This window comes from Passer domesticus, chromosome 17 (genome assembly GCF_036417665.1).
Source record: "Passer domesticus isolate bPasDom1 chromosome 17, bPasDom1.hap1, whole genome shotgun sequence".
In the NCBI taxonomy this organism is placed as follows: Eukaryota; Metazoa; Chordata; class Aves; order Passeriformes; family Passeridae; genus Passer; species Passer domesticus.
In genome coordinates, this window is record NC_087490.1 from 12335389 (window position 1) to 12350501 (window position 15113).

At 46.2% G+C, this 15113-nt stretch overlaps 1 protein-coding gene across 1 annotated transcript in view; it reads left to right on the forward strand.

The window, feature by feature from the left end:
* The first annotated feature begins 549 nt into the window (after positions 1-549).
* Positions 550-15113, forward strand: part of AACS (acetoacetyl-CoA synthetase) — a 35068-nt gene continuing 20504 nt past the window's right edge. The window contains exons 1-5 of the mRNA XM_064392139.1: positions 550-772; positions 3805-3908; positions 6846-6966; positions 8741-8854; positions 14853-14950. Coding sequence (XP_064248209.1) covers positions 655-772; positions 3805-3908; positions 6846-6966; positions 8741-8854; positions 14853-14950 — 555 coding nt within the window. The 5' untranslated portion in view covers positions 550-654. The remainder of the gene's footprint in view (positions 773-3804; positions 3909-6845; positions 6967-8740; positions 8855-14852; positions 14951-15113) is intronic.

The following is a 15113-nucleotide window of genomic DNA, read 5'->3' on the forward strand; positions in this document are numbered from 1 at the left end:
CAGCATTGAATTGCACACTAAGCGCTTTATTACCACCAATTCCCAGCTGAAAAATCTCGATGGTCACCAGCAAGGTGCACATTTAGAAAGCAGAGCAGCAATATAAAGTTTTAATCCAAGGTGTGCGCCGTGCGGGCTGGCAGCCTTACACAAGCGAGGCCACGGCGAAACGCGCTTCTTGCCGCATTTCTGGGTCAAAAACACTTGTTGCTACTTCTTCAGGCCTCCTTGGAGGGGGAAAAAAATTAAACAAACAGAGCGGCGGTGGTGAAGAAGGCGAAGCCTCCCGGTGCGGACGCGGCGCCCGGTGACCTTTAGAGGTGACAGGGACCGGGCGGCCGCTGCCCATTCATCCCGCAGCGCCGGCGCGGCTCACCCCGCGCTGCCCGGGCCGTCCCCGCCGCCCCTCCCCGCCCATCCCGCTGTCCCCCTGTCCCCATGTCCCCATGTCCCCGCCGCCCCTGGGCGGGCCGCGCCGCCCCGCACTTTTCTCTGCGGCGGAAGGTTACGGCGTGATGCGATCGGCAGCGCCTTTAAAGCGAGCGCGCGGAGGAGGGGCCGCAGTCAGCGCCGGGGCGCGGCGGGAGCGGCGCGGCTCGGCCGGGAGGGTGCCTGCGGGACGGACGCTGCTCGCCTCGCTCCGCTGCCGCCGCCATGTCCCGGGAGCCCGAGATCATGGAGTCGCAGGTGATGTGGGAGCCTGACACGAAGCGCAACACCCACATGGACCGGTTCCGCGCCGCCGTGGCTAGCAGCTGTGGGCTCCGCCTGGGTGAGCGCTGGGCGGGGGCAGGCGGGCCCGTCCCGGGGCCGTGCTCGGGCTGCGGGGGCCGGCAGGGATGGCTTCACCGTGGGCCTGTCCGTGTGCCGCTCAGGTCTCGGTCCCCGTGGGTGCCCGGGCACTCTCCGGGCGGGTGGGCACAGAGCTGCGGGCGGGATGCTCTGCCGGAGCCTCGGGCAGAGGCCTCCGGGGCAGCATCCGCTGGATGGAGGTACGTACAGCTGGGAAGGCAAACAGCCTTATCTGCGGCTGGATGGCAGCCCGGGCAGCGCTGGGGCCAGCAGCCGCAGCGCGGTGACTTTGTGTTTTAAAGGGATGTGGCAAGGCGGGATCGCTGTCGCCGTGGCTGAGGTGAGTGTGAGCCTTAGCGTGGTGCTCCAGCAGCAGAGGTGTGTGAGAATGGAGCTATGGTCACTTCGGTGTGAAGAGTACATGTCTTACAACAGCCAGGTGTTCCGGGAGGTGAATGGTGCTGTTCAGTGGTGGAAGTTGCTGTGCATCTTCCATTGCTCTTGACCTGCCATCCCTGCTGTGTGCTTGTTCAGAAGTACCTGTGTGGCTCTGAAGATGTATGTGGTTCCTTGACTTAGAAACAACCTGTTGCCTCTGAAATGAGCCCTGCTTTGAGCAGGGTTTTGCTGTCTGGAGGTGTTTCCAACTCAGAGTTTGTTTTTTTCCATAGCTGCTGGCTGTAGGCTTCCATGTCTCTGGGCTGTCAGGAGTCAGTGGTGCTGCCTCTGGGGCTCAGCTACATCATGGGCTCGGTAAATTTCAGTGCCTGTGGAAGTCAAACTCTTCATTCTGGCTAGTCAGTTTTATGTCGTTCTGTTTAAGTATTTGGGGCCTCTCTAAGATGCTTGTGTAGTTTTCCTGTAATCATTTGTCTGATAGAGGGTGAAAGGAGTCGTTTGGGCCAGTGGCTTGGAAGTTTGTCAGCCTAGTGTAGGTGTCAGTGGTGTGAGCAGACACGTTCTGGAGTGGTGGCAGTGTCAGTAGTGCTTCTGGCAGCCCATGTCTAGGAAACATTTCCTCACCTTCATTACTGTGTGGTGAGCCAGGTCATTATTTTGATTGCTGGTGCTTTCCCATTGGAATCCAGGTGTGTAGTGCCTTAACCCTCCTGCTGCATGGGAAGCAAGTTAATCCAGGGTTTTGGGCAGCTCCTGAGTGGAATGATGTAACTGGTGCACGGATGATCAAGAGCAAATGCAGTTTCAGATGGGCTGCCTGTATTTATGGCTGAAACAACCAGAATGTTTTCATCCCACTTGGAAGTGTCTCTCTCTGTTGGAAGGTGATTCCTGTGTATATTTAGAAACCTTTGTCAGCTTCCATTAGCCTTGCACTGGTGCTCACTGGCATGAGTGCTATTCTCAACAAAGAATGGATGCTCTCCAGCATTAAGATGTGGACTCTGAGGAGAGCTGAGGGCAATAGAGTCCCTTAGAAAATGGCTGTGCTGGGCCCTGGAAATGCAGTAACAAAAATCAGTTTGATTGCTGAGTAACAGGCCTGTGCCCTGAAGGACTGGCATGCTGATGCTTATTTGGAACAAACTGTATAGACAGACCAGAACAAACTGTTTGTGCTGTAAGAAACCAAATTAGGAGTGACCTGTAGCTTCTTGCACGTATCAAATGATTTGGGGCAGGTGGTACAATTGGGTTTTGAAGGAGGAGGTGGAAACTTGAATTCTTGTTGAGTCAAGTCTTACCTCTGTGCAGGTGAAGTGTGGAGTAGAGGACAGTGATGAGTAACTTTGGAGTGTAAAAAGGGCGTGTAGAGGCTGGGATTTAGGAAATAAAATCTGTTATGGAGAAGAGTCTTTGCCTTGTCTCTCAATAATACCATGGGGATAATCTCACTTTGATGGAAAGGATTGATGTAGGAGTAAGATGTGGAAAGGACAGACTGTGAGGAGACAGTTAAGCAGTGGCTAAGTGTGAGTAACAGTGCAGAGATGGTTTTGAATGTTTTCCTTTTAAAAAGCTGGAAGATGCCCTCCTTCTAGAAAAGGGATTGCAAAGATGACTTTTGCTGCAATTGGCTGGTTAACAGGCTGAAAAACCAGAGATAATTGGTGAAAATGCCTTTGAGTGGTTTAGCTGAAAGCCTTGAATAGGGAACAGTTGGCAAGCAGGAAACTTTCTGTCACTGATGGCAGAAACATTTAATTGGTTGCTGGCATAGCTTCAGATATTGTGGACATGATGAGGAAATGTCACTTCCAAGCCTGCAGTGAGAATTGGCTTCAGCTATTCATACCTAGAACTGTTTTACACTAATTTTCAGCATTTAGTTTGAATTGTGGGGTTTGCTGTGTGTGCTTCAGGTTACTTTGTGTGTCTCACAATCAGGTAAGACTTCAGCTGCTTATTTGCATGTTTTTAATGACAGGCCATGGTGTTAATATCTAGCTAGTAAACATCTTGTTTGACTTCATTCATGCTGTTTCAGCAGGAAAAGGTGAAAGTGGCAGTCTGTCAGACCTCATATCCACTGGGAATCAGCCATGCTTCCTGTGGCAGTGATGTTGATGCCACAGTTGGATAAAGAGTGCCTCTAATCTCTGTGTCCCTGAGCTATCAGAGCCCTTTGGCCCCAGACTGGGACCTTACAGCAAATGTCCCTTGTCAGGAAGCCTTGTTTATCTTTTTGCTGTGTGAAATTGTCCTGTTGATAGATAGGAAGTGTCAACAAGCAGGACGTGTTTAATCTTCAGTTGCCCTGATGGCAGGGCAGTGTGTGCAGGTATTGCAGGAGTTGTTAGAAAAGGTCGCTGTCCCTGTGGTGCCAGAAGGCTCATGGCAGGCAGGTGGAGTGATGCCATCTGCTCAGGTGTCCAGGTGGGCTCTGTGGTTCTGCAGTCACTTGCTCTGAGCAGAAGTGATCTGCTCTGGGGTCAGATTTATCTTCCTAATTGTTTTAGCCACAAGTTTTCTTTATCTGGGATATCTCTAATTGTAGTTTGTGTAGATCCCTGTGGTTCTCTCCTCATGCTGACACATATCTATTGCTTCCAGCCAACTATGATGATTTGTACCAGTGGTCAGTGGAGTCCTACTCAGACTTCTGGGCAGAGTTCTGGAAGTACAGTAACATCGTCTGCTCTCGCCTCTACGACGAGGTAAGTTCAGTGCTTATCTTACAGCAGCACAAAGGGGAAATAAACTGATGTTACAATCGACCTTCTGACCTCTTCTTAGAACTCTGGGAACTGATACAAGGAATTGGCCTAGTCCTGAATTTCCTGCTGAGGTGGATGGTGCTGTTCTGTTGCTGGCACACTTTAGGGCAGTGAAACCCTCGAGTTTTGTTGTCCTAAACAGTTCTGCTGTGGTGTCCTTGTGCTCTTGCACGCCTTGTGTCTGCTTGTGGGGAGTCTGCTAATACACTGCCTTCTGCCTTAGGCTTGTGCTGGTGGAATATATCCTGGTTTTGTACCTGCTGGCATCCTGTCAAGTCCGTGTTTGCCTTCCCTGAGTCAGCTTACCTGATAAGCACAAGTGTTACACTCTGCCTTTGTGGAACTGGTTATGGAGGCTCTGCAGTCAGGTGCAGGCTTGAAATCTCTGAGGGAATGGTGGTGGAACACCAGACAGTGCCTTTGGAACAAAGGTGACTCTGCAGATCTTGCCAATGAAGTCCTTGCATAGTCCTGGTGTAGGATATCAACATCACCCTGTGCTTTTCCATCTGAGGGAGATGTTGGGATAATTACTTGAACATGCAGTGGAACCTTCCTGGGATTTAGTAGGGAGGACTGGCCTTGCCTTAAAGCCTGGAGTCCATCTGATCCAGAGCCCTCAGAGTGCTGGCAGCCCTGCAGGGGGACTGGTAGGCTGCTTTTGACTTTTCCTGTTTTACTGATTTCTCTACTGATAGCATAGATTCTTCCTGCCATGGGGCTGTGTGCTCAGGTGTCTTATTTAATGTGGCCCACCCTTCAGAAGAGTGAATGCATCAAGAGTGTCAGAGCTAGCCTGCTGTGAGGTGTGTGGTCTGAGCCCTAGCAACACTTAAACTTTACATTTTCTGTAGATGCTAACCAAACTCTGGAACTGTCAGAGTAACTGAGCTGGGCTCTGGTAGTTAGAGGGCTGAAAAGTTTGAAAGTGTCTTGATCCTGGTTGTCTTCTGAAAGTAAACATTGTTTAGAGGTAAATAAAGTGTTTAATGAAACAGAGTTTTTTGTTCTGAAGTGGTGAAACAGCTGCTACTTCCACAGGTCATTCTGAGAAATACAATAAAACCTTGTGTACACAGAATAAAAGCAGGCAGGATTGTATTTAATCCTAGTGAAGGTTCTGAGTGTGGGATGTAGATGTGCTGATGTTGCTCTGCAGCAGTTGACATCTGTGTCACCTGTGACATGAACAGAGGAGCTTCAGTGTGCAGAGCTGTGCTGGCAGGGCAGCAGTGGCCCTGGAATGTCACTTGCAGGCAGCTGCTTTTGAATGGAGGATGTGTCTGAGTGAGAAGCCCCTGACACCTGTTGGTCCTGTGGAGGGGCCTCTGAGGGAGGGATCAGTTTGTCCATCTGCCAAAGCACCACTGCCAAAGCCTGAGCTTCACCAGGAGTCAGTGTTACCTGGGGAGAAAGTGCTGGGGTGTGAGTCCAGCTCCCTGTGCTGGTGGGGCTCTTAGAAACTCTGTGAAGGATTGTTTCCACTTCAGAAAAAACACTTAGTTTGGATCTTGTCCTGAAAAATGTTTTCAACATTCTGCTCACTTTTCTTCAAGCTGAGGAAGTCAGAAATGAGTCAGTTTTAAGAGCAGCTTCTAATTGCTGTAGTGATGTGTGTTATTATGAAAATCATTTGTGCAGCCTGAGTTGATAAAGTTGGTAAGATGTTGTAACTCAGTTCTTGGCAATTGTTAGGAGCAAAGAAATGAGCTCTCTTTTTTAGAAAATACATTTGAAATAAAATAATGCAGTAGTGCACTTCAACATGAGTTTTAACTTAAAAGTTAATTTTAAGATTGCCCCCAGTAATACATACACTGCTCTCAAAGCAAAATCCCTTGGGTTTTCTGGAATAGGATGCATTTGGAGGCTTGCTGGGCTTTCAGAAGAGCCTTTCACTTGGGCTGAAGGAATGCTGTTCCTGTAATGTATGTGCAATCCATGAGAGAACCTGAGGGTATAAACTGAAGCTTTCAAAAACACAGCTGTAAAATAAAGTTTCTATTTAAAGATTTCCAAAGAAATGTGCTGCTGAGCAGCTGAATCACTAAGCAGAGGGACATTTTGGAAAGAATTTAGACCTTGGGCTAATGCTAAGGGGCTCTTTACCCATCAGTGATATTAAAGTTAGTCTTACCTGTGATTTGTGAAGGTGTACTTTAATACTTTGAGGCTTAATTAGTTCAGGATGGGGGAAGTTGTTTCAGCTGACTGTATTTTTGATTATTTTTCATTGCATTTTTCAATTCCTTGCATATCTTACTAAGTGGGGAGTTAATTACTTAATACAGGTTTATTAAGTTGTTGGATCCTTTTAATCCTCAAAAATTGAGAACTTGGATAAAAAGCTAAAACTCCTCAGTTAAATTTGACTCTACAATGAATTCTTTTGAATTACCAGTGTGTGAGCTCCTGCTGTTGGTCTCTGTACCCTGTGACCAGTGGTGGGGAAGGGTGGATGCTCACACCTTCCAAAGAGAGGGGCTGGGCTGGCGCAGAGTTCAAATGTGCTGCAGCTCAGTGGGCTGTCCCCAGGGCAAACCCCAGTGTCCCTGTGTGCATCTCCTGCTCTGGGTGTAGCCACAGTGGTTTGTTTTACTTGTGTATTAAAGGCTGGTCCAAAGGCAGAGCTGTCAGCAGGGAACTTTCCCTGGTTTTGTTGTAATGACGTGTTTGCATGTGACACTTGACAAATAATTAAACTTTGCAGGCCTCTAATTACAGGATCAGTGTCTGTTTGCCATCTGTAAGCTGGGAGAAGTGATTCTTGCCTAACAGAGTCTGCAAAGAGCTTGGAGCTGCTGAGCTGACTCCTGTACCTTGCTGTGAAAATCAATTCTGTGTCAGTTCCCAGGAATGAGTGGTTGTTTCTTTCAGGTGGTGGATACATCCAAAAGTATCGCAGATATCCCCGAGTGGTTCAAGGGCAGCAGGCTCAACTATGCAGAGAATCTCCTGAAGCACAAGGACAACGACAAGATTGCTCTGTATGCAGCAAGTAAGGAGCATGAATGCCCTGTGTTGGTTTGCTGCTCACAGGGCTGGGCCTTGTGAAACAGCTCTGATGGAACATGGAAATAAACTGGTTTGGGTGAGGAGAGAAAAAAAGGGTGATCAAGTCAGTAACACTGCACAGTCTGTGGTACAGCTCTGCAAAAAACCCAGCAAAACATGCTCTGGGAATGTAGATCTGGAAAATCCTTTGCAAGCTAAATGAAGTTTTATTAGAATGTGCTCAGCTGCATTAAGGTAGTGGAGGTCATGCTGTGTTTAACATCACTACGTTTTTGAAGTATTATTTCACATTTGTTATAATTGCTTGGTTTGACATTGATTATTGTTCTGTAGGTCTTTTTGTTAGGAAGTCATGGGGTGTATCAGAAACTGCCTTGTCACATAATCACAGGTGGTGATAGCAAAAGGAGCAAAACTATTTCCTAGCTGATCATTGTGTGAATGCTGGACTGAGCAGTTGGCTCCTCTGGGGTGAGCAGACTTCCACCTGCATCTCCTTTGTGACCTTCTGCTGTGTTTAATCTTGTTAAGACCTCTTAAGTCAGAGTATTTCTTGGTAACTCCCTCTGCTAGGTCACAGTGGTGGTTTGGGGGCCTGGGTCAGTTTGTGTTCACTGGGGATGGTTCTGTGGGAGCTCTGTGGATGTCACAGGGCATAGGAGCGTAAATGTAACTTTCCTAAACAATTTCACTTGTCACTGGCTCCCACGGTGAGTCTTTTTTGTGATTCCCTTCTCCTGGGGCTTTAATCATGGAGCAAGATCAGTGTCTCATTTCCTGTTGCTCTGTGGGAACCCTGGCTCTGTTGGCAGTCCCTGCTCACTTTATGAACTACATGTTACAGGGACTGGGGCTGTTTTGCATCATGTCCTGCTCCCTTGCTCTGTGGAAGTCCAGATTTACCTCTGTGAAGGTCTAAGAAGGCAAAAGAGTTAAAAAAAATGCCATTCCCTGCTTGAGGCCATGAGCTGAGGGCAGCTGCTCTGGAAGGAGCAGGGTGTGCAGCTCACCTTTCCTGGGCCATCCTTGGGGGGTGTGTGTCTCCATGGGAAGTGCTGGGTGGTGGAAATAGGACAGCAGTCACACTGAGGGACAGGGAGGGACTTCGAGGTGACAGATTTTTGCTTTCATAACGTTTGGGTTTGTTTTGTTTCGCGAGTGATTTATTAAGGGCTTATGTAACACCTGAAATTCAGTACAATAGGGAAAACACCCTGCAGATCCTTGCAGAGGGGAGCTGGGTCCAGTTTAGTTTGTTTGCTTTGTGCTACATTGGCAGAGGCAGATGTTCCAAAAGCACATCAAAAGTCAGGCCTGGACATGCATGATTTTCACTGACTTGCTGTAATAAAACCTGAACTTGAGCTTGGGCTGCTTCTTAGACCTGATGAGAAAAGTGAGCAAAAAGGGAAAATGAGGTTCTTACCATGTTGGAAATGAGCCTTGGTGAGTGCAATCTATTTGCCACGAATCCTCCTTGAGAGCACACCTTTCTCCATGAACAGTTTGTGTTTCTGGAGAGGTGTTTATCTTTAGAAATGTCCTCATGCCTACTGAACAAATACCACTAATTTATACTTGATTCCCATTAAAAAGAGGAGGTTCTGGTACAGCATAAGAGAACTTCAGAAGCAAAAAAATAAATATTAGTGGAAGCTGTTCTCTTAGAATTGCTTTCTACTAGGATTGGTTGTTTGTACTGGACTCATGTTGCAATGCCTGATTTTTGACTGATTGCTTTAATTTTCTTTTCTCAGGGGAAGGCAAAGAAGAAATCCTCAAAGTTACTTTTGAAGAACTGAGACAAGCTGTAGCTTTGTATGCTGCAGCCATGAGGAAGATGGGAGTAAAAGTAGGAGACAGAGTTGTGGGTGAGTAATTTTAAGGGACAGGAGGTGGAATTTTTTTTTTGAAATGTGCAAGTGAGTAGTCAGTTACAGAAACATGCCTGTGAAACAGTGTTTCACAGAAATGTCAATAAACATTGCAAAGAAAAGGCTCTTGTGCTGCTGTATTTACATTTGTAGGAAATGCATTTCTAGAGGGAAAGAACCTGGATTAGCCTGTGGGTTCTCTAGCCCTGAAGGGGGAAGGAAAATGCTTCATTTACCAAGGTCTGCTTCAGAAACACTCTGTGGGAGCAGAGGAGGTGGGAGCTGTGCCTCTGGCTGAGCCTCGAGTCACAAGGTCTGGCACATTCATGTGGGGGCAGTCTGGAAATGCTGCTCCAAGGTTGGTTGTCCTGGTGCCACTGGCACTCCTGACCCAGGTGACCCCAGCTCTGGGAGCTTGTCCTGCCCCCAGGGTGGTGACAGTGAGCAGCTGCTGGGCAATAACTCCCCAAGTCACCAGAGAGGAGTCAGAGCCCTGTGGTCCTTTCAGCAGCTCACCACATCTCTGCAGCAGGGTTTCCTGTCAAGAGACTGTCATGTGTGTTTTTCTGTATAAACAGGTTTTTGTCCAGGGTGCAGTCCAGGCTTGGAAAGGAGTTGCATTGCTTTCTGAATTGCTGGGTTTGATCTCCCAGCTGAGCTGCTTCTCCTCTATTTTGTGCTCTGTAATTTGTCAGTGCAGTGCAAGTCAGAAGTGCAATATCCTTGCAGCTCCTTGGCTCCTGCCTGGCAGTTCTGGTGCTGGTGTCCTTGTGCTGCTGGAATCTCATGCTCTTTGAGCAACACTTGGCCATTATCCTCAAGAAGTGTGTGTAAATTCTTACATGATGCAAGCCCACAGTGATGAAACTCTTGATTTGTTTTCTGCGTGCTGCAAACTTGGACATATGTTTTGAAAACTAAATTTTAAACCCACAACAATGACCTGGAAATGTAAATCTACTCAGTAGAGCTCATTTCTTGCATATGGTATGAGTATGCTCTGGAACTGGAAACATGAAATTATCACAGCTGGTGGCTTGGTTTTTAACATGGAATCAGAGCTAAATCCTTAATTAGGTATGAGCCATACAATGAAGTTGAGAATGTTTGTCTGAATGAAGATACTTGAATTTTAACTCAATTTTCAGCTTTAGTGCTGTCATATCTGTTCATTTCTGACCATTTCTTCAGCAGCAGCAGGGAAAATGTACTCTGCAGCTGGAGAAAATAGTCTTGAAATATAGCTGTAGCCTGTGCTGCTAATAATGCTACTAAAATTTTAGTAACAGTTCCTTTTAGTTAATGACTGTGTTTAGCACTGCAGGCTGGCTGATTTTTGAGTTTTTGTTTTGGTGGCTGGCTTACCTCTAACTTAAATTAAAAAGCATAGTTGATGCTTAAAAAAAAAAAAATTAAAAGTCACTTTATATACTTTTATGGGGGTCTCAGCTACTTCCCTATGTTTCTCTGCTATGCCAGAGGATATTGGCAGTCCCTGGAAGAGCTCAAGTGCAACATTGCAGAGGCTGCAGCTTCCCAAACTGAGTTGGGCAAGAGACATGAAGTGTTGGGTGGGGAAGCTGGAGTCCTACACCCACTTGTGCTATCAAAAATCAGGCTCTCCAGAACTTGCCAGAATCCTTGGGGATGTAATTTGTCCCAAAATTTAGAGCAGATGGCAGAGGGAAAGGCAATCCTTGCTGTTTCATAGTAGTAACACAGGGCACGCCTCTGAAAAAATCAGCTTTTAAATGGAAAGGAGCTACTCTATGAACTTCATTACAGCTGCCTCATGTGTAGTCAGCCTGTCAGGTTCTGACACCCTTTGTTGACACTCTCTTAAAATCTGAGCTGTTAGAATTACACATGACTCTTTCTGTTGTTTTCCTGTGAGTTTCATCTCCACGCTTTGCTGCCTCTAAGACAAGGCTGCTTTAACTTCTCATTGCACTCCACATACCCCCTGGTTTGTTCAGCACAATTTATGGTGCACCATGACAGTAATAGCACGTTGGAGCTGGAGGTGGGTGCGTGTGGGTGGACAGGCAGTGGTGTCAGCACTTTTCAGCTTGATTTCATTCTTCCCTTTCCATCACTGAGAGCACTTAACAGTGATCATAATTGAAGCAGACGTGTTGTGAAACATATTTCTTCCTCTGAAGAAGTCTTCCAGTGTTGCTTGAACAGTTGGAAGAGGCATAAAATGCCTACTGCAAGCTGCCCAGATCCACATGTGAGGTGCTCCTGCTCTCCCAGTGGCCATCTGGCAGATAACAACGACTAAAATAAGAACAAAACACAACTGGGAGGATGTTTCTCCTCTCTGGATTGCTTCTGCTCCATCCCTGTAGCCAGCTTTGCTCTGTTACAAGTCAGCAGTTAGGCACAACCTGATCTTCCTCAAAGAAACAAAAAGATCCTCAGCAGAACATCAATGAATTACCTTGTCTAAAGCAGCTATTTTATCTACAGCAGCTGCCTTAGCCCTGCTGCTTACGTGGGTTTTAAAGCTAGCTTTGTAAGGAGATTAGAGGGGCACTAATAGTTTCAGGCCACAGTCATGTTAGCCAGGGTGGCCACTTGCAGGTCCTGCAGGAGCAGGAAATGCTGCAAAGGGAAAATAAGATAGGAATGTGGTCTCTCAGTTCTGTTCAGTTTGAGAGCTGGTGTAGTTCAGTATTGAGTAGATATTTCAGTTGCTGCTCCCTATTTTCATTCTTTGTTGTATTCTTTCAAGGCTCAGACAAAACCTTTGCAGGGTCCCAGTTCAATTGTTGATTTTTTTTTTCCATCCATGCACATAACTGAATGTTTGGGTGTCTTTTTCTGTATGTTTTGCAAGAGGAAACCTTTATTAAACTTCATGAAGGCATTAGGTGCTTGCATGGAGTGTGTTCTCAGCACTCTGAGAAATAAGACTTTTGCCATAGTTTTCAGAATAATTATATCAAGTTTTTGGGTTTGTTTTTACCTTTTCTGGTGAAGTGCTGCAGTGTAAATGAACACATGTAAGTGTAATCTTGGTGTGTGCTAGATTAAGCAAATAGCAACTGACAGAAACTGCTGAGGCACTTAGTCCTGAGCAGATCAGGCTGTAAGTGCCTCTTAAAAGAAATCCAGACAGTGGTTTTAAAATGCCACTTGTCCTGCTTAGAGATTTCACAGGTTTTATGTCAGTAAAGCTTTCATTTCTCTGTTTTTATGGAGTCTGTTTGCATTGTTCTAAGGAGGAGTGCTGCTGGGACCCTTGTGTGTCGTACTCTGATATTCCTGTTTGATGAGTTCCCAGCTCCTGAGTTTTGAGCCCTTTATTCAGTTCACCCATAGGAGGAAGATCCTTTTCTTGTAACAGAAGGCAGTTTCCATTTTTCTTACACCTTCAAGAGAGGGGTAAGGAAAGATTCAGAGATCAATACCTTCTGTAGCCTTCCCCATGCTGAGAAATCCTAGTTTTGCTCCTTAGCTGAAATATTCTATCAAGGAACAATGAGGCTCTAGTTAAATATATGAGCAAACATGATAAATATTTAAATCAGCAGTACCATTATTCGTCTATAATACAGAGCTTTTGTTCAGTGGTCACTGCTCTGATGCTAATCCAGCTGAAGAAGATGCCTTTTTCATCCTCTTTGTCTGCAGTGTTCCTTTTTCTCCAATTTTAGACCCTGGGGACCAGTGTCAGCCCTGAGGGGTGTGCTGGTATCTCGAGGGGCACAGACAAATGCAGGGAGCTTTCCATGCGTGGCAGTTGTTGTGATCAGCTGGAGAATCTCAGATGCGGCAGGAATTAAAAATTAACTTTACTTCTAAATGAGAATCTAGTTTTAATCTGAAAGACTGGCAGGAGAAGTAGATTGTGTCATTTAGCTGTTGAGAGAAAAGGAATGTGAGTTCTTACTCTGTGTTTGGAGCATCTCCAGCCAGAACAGACCCGTATTTTTATCTGTGGTGGAGCTGGGACAAATCTGTGAGAGCCCAGAGGGCAGCAGGGCTCCTGGGATCAGGTGAAGGCCCAGAAATGCAGCGTCAGTTCTGAGCATGGTTTGTAGCTTTGGGCACTTCTGGCTGGCATCCTCCAAAACTCAACCACCACCTGAAAGCCAGCTGACAGATGAAAGCAATGATTTAATTGTCTGGCTCACAGTAATCAGCAGAGAGCTGTGATCCTGCCTTGAGGGCTTTTGTGTGGAGAGGTGAAAAGGAGAATTGCTTGGAACAGAACTGAAGCTTGTAAGCAGTGGCAGAGGAACAGGGAGAGATCCAAAGAACAGGGGGAGATCTCTTTTCCTTGTACTCTGGTACCCTGATGATCCCGTCCAAGAAATGCTCAGTGGAAATATTTGGCATCAGTTAAAGAACTGCTTTCGTCACACAAAATGACATTTTGGTCTGTTCTGGTTCATAGATTTCAAATTATTTAGGGAGGAATATTTGTCTCACAAGAAAAATCACTGAGATTTTGGGATACTGTGCCTTGTATCAACCTTGACCCCAAGGGGAAAATAGCAAAATAAATAATGCTTTTGTGGGCATGAGCTTCTGCTGCACTTTGTGTTTAAGAACTTCACTGAACAAACCACCATAAGCTGTAGGCAGTTCTGGGGAGCAATTTATGTCTTAACATGGCATGAGGCTTTTACTCACAGTTGTGTTTTCCAGAAATTGTTGGGCTTAAGTCATAATGCTGTTTTAAAAGTTACTACTCCCAAAAGCACAGCAGCTTTCAGTAGCTGCAGTGGCACTGCTGGTTAAGAAATTTCACTGATTTTTCAATGAGGAGGAATCTCAGTTTAAGACTTAAAGTTCACTTGGTAAAAAGTTTAAAAAGGATGGATTTTTTTCAAGCAATGTAGAGAAATCTCACAAAAATCCATCTTGTTACCCTCCTAGTTGGTAATATTAACATAGCAGAAATTGCTGTAAAGATCTGAGTTCCTGTCCTGAAATGTGCATCCATAAATGTCCCTTTTTGAGAAGTTTGCACTGCTGGGTGTTTGCTGTCTGTGGATGCTTGTGGTGCACCTGCAGTCCAGGATCTCAGTGCCCACCCTGCTGTTGAACAGGCTGGAGAGCATTTTTATTGCCATTTAACTTTTGCTTTCAAATGTAGAATTCTAATTAGCTGTCAGACTACTGCAATTAGGCCCACCCTGTGCTTTCTTTAAAAGTATTTGGCCATCTTTTTGGTTGCTTAAGGAAGGTGAACTGAAACTCCAGGTCTTTGACCCACCTCAGTGGAGTTTGTGAATTCCAGTTGCATTTTCCATTTGTGGGCTGCATTCTGAGCACTGCAGAGTCAGACTCAGCCACCCAGCCCCTCCTGGAGAGTTGCTCAAATTGAGCTCACTGAAACTAAAATCTGACTTTCCTGACATTAATTTATTCTGTATGCCGTGATAAATTGAATTTAAATCCTGAAATCTTGCTGCAAGCTAATGAGAGAAACCTGAAGAGCCACATTTGTGTGGGAATGTTCCAGGGCTTGTCCCACTCTGTTACTCCCTTATCAGCTGAGACACTGGTTTTGCTTGTTTGTGTTTAAGATTCTGGCGGTGTCAACCAGCCAACATTTAGCTTTGTGGGGCTGAATCCCTGCTCTTGAGCTATTTATGATCTTTGCTTACAGATACTGGATCTTTCTCTGATGGCTGTTCCTGCAGTCTTGTTCTGTCCCCCTGCATGCTGCTGTATTCTGAGTCTCTGTATAACCTAATCAATGCACTAATTTTCTCTCCCAGTTACTCTTTTCCTTGTGCTGCCCTCTCATCCTGAAAGGCTTATTAATTAAGCAGGAACACTTGGGAGTAATAGTGTAGATAAATGAATTTATTACTAATTCCTTGTGTAACTTTGCTTCAAGGTGCGCCATCAATTGTGTGGAACACTTCAAAGTGTGCTTCAGTCTAGGATTTTTGCACTTTTACAACCTGTTTAATGTATATATTGTATATTTTTTTGTGTTGTTCCATCTCTAACCATCCCACCTCTGCCCTAGGTTACTTGCCCAACAGCATCCACGCAGTGGAAGCAATGCTGGCAGCTGCGAGCATTGGTGCCATCTGGAGCTCCACGTCCCCAGACTTTGGCATTAACGTGAGTAGCCCCGGTGCCTGTGCAGGGCAGCCCTCCCCGTGTCCCAGACCAACGGGAGGGTGATGGGTTCAGGTGGCAGATGGCTTCTGTTCCCTTCAGCCTTGCTGCCACCTCCTGGCACAGCCCAGCACTCCCAGCTGCTCTCAGTTGTCACTGCTGATCT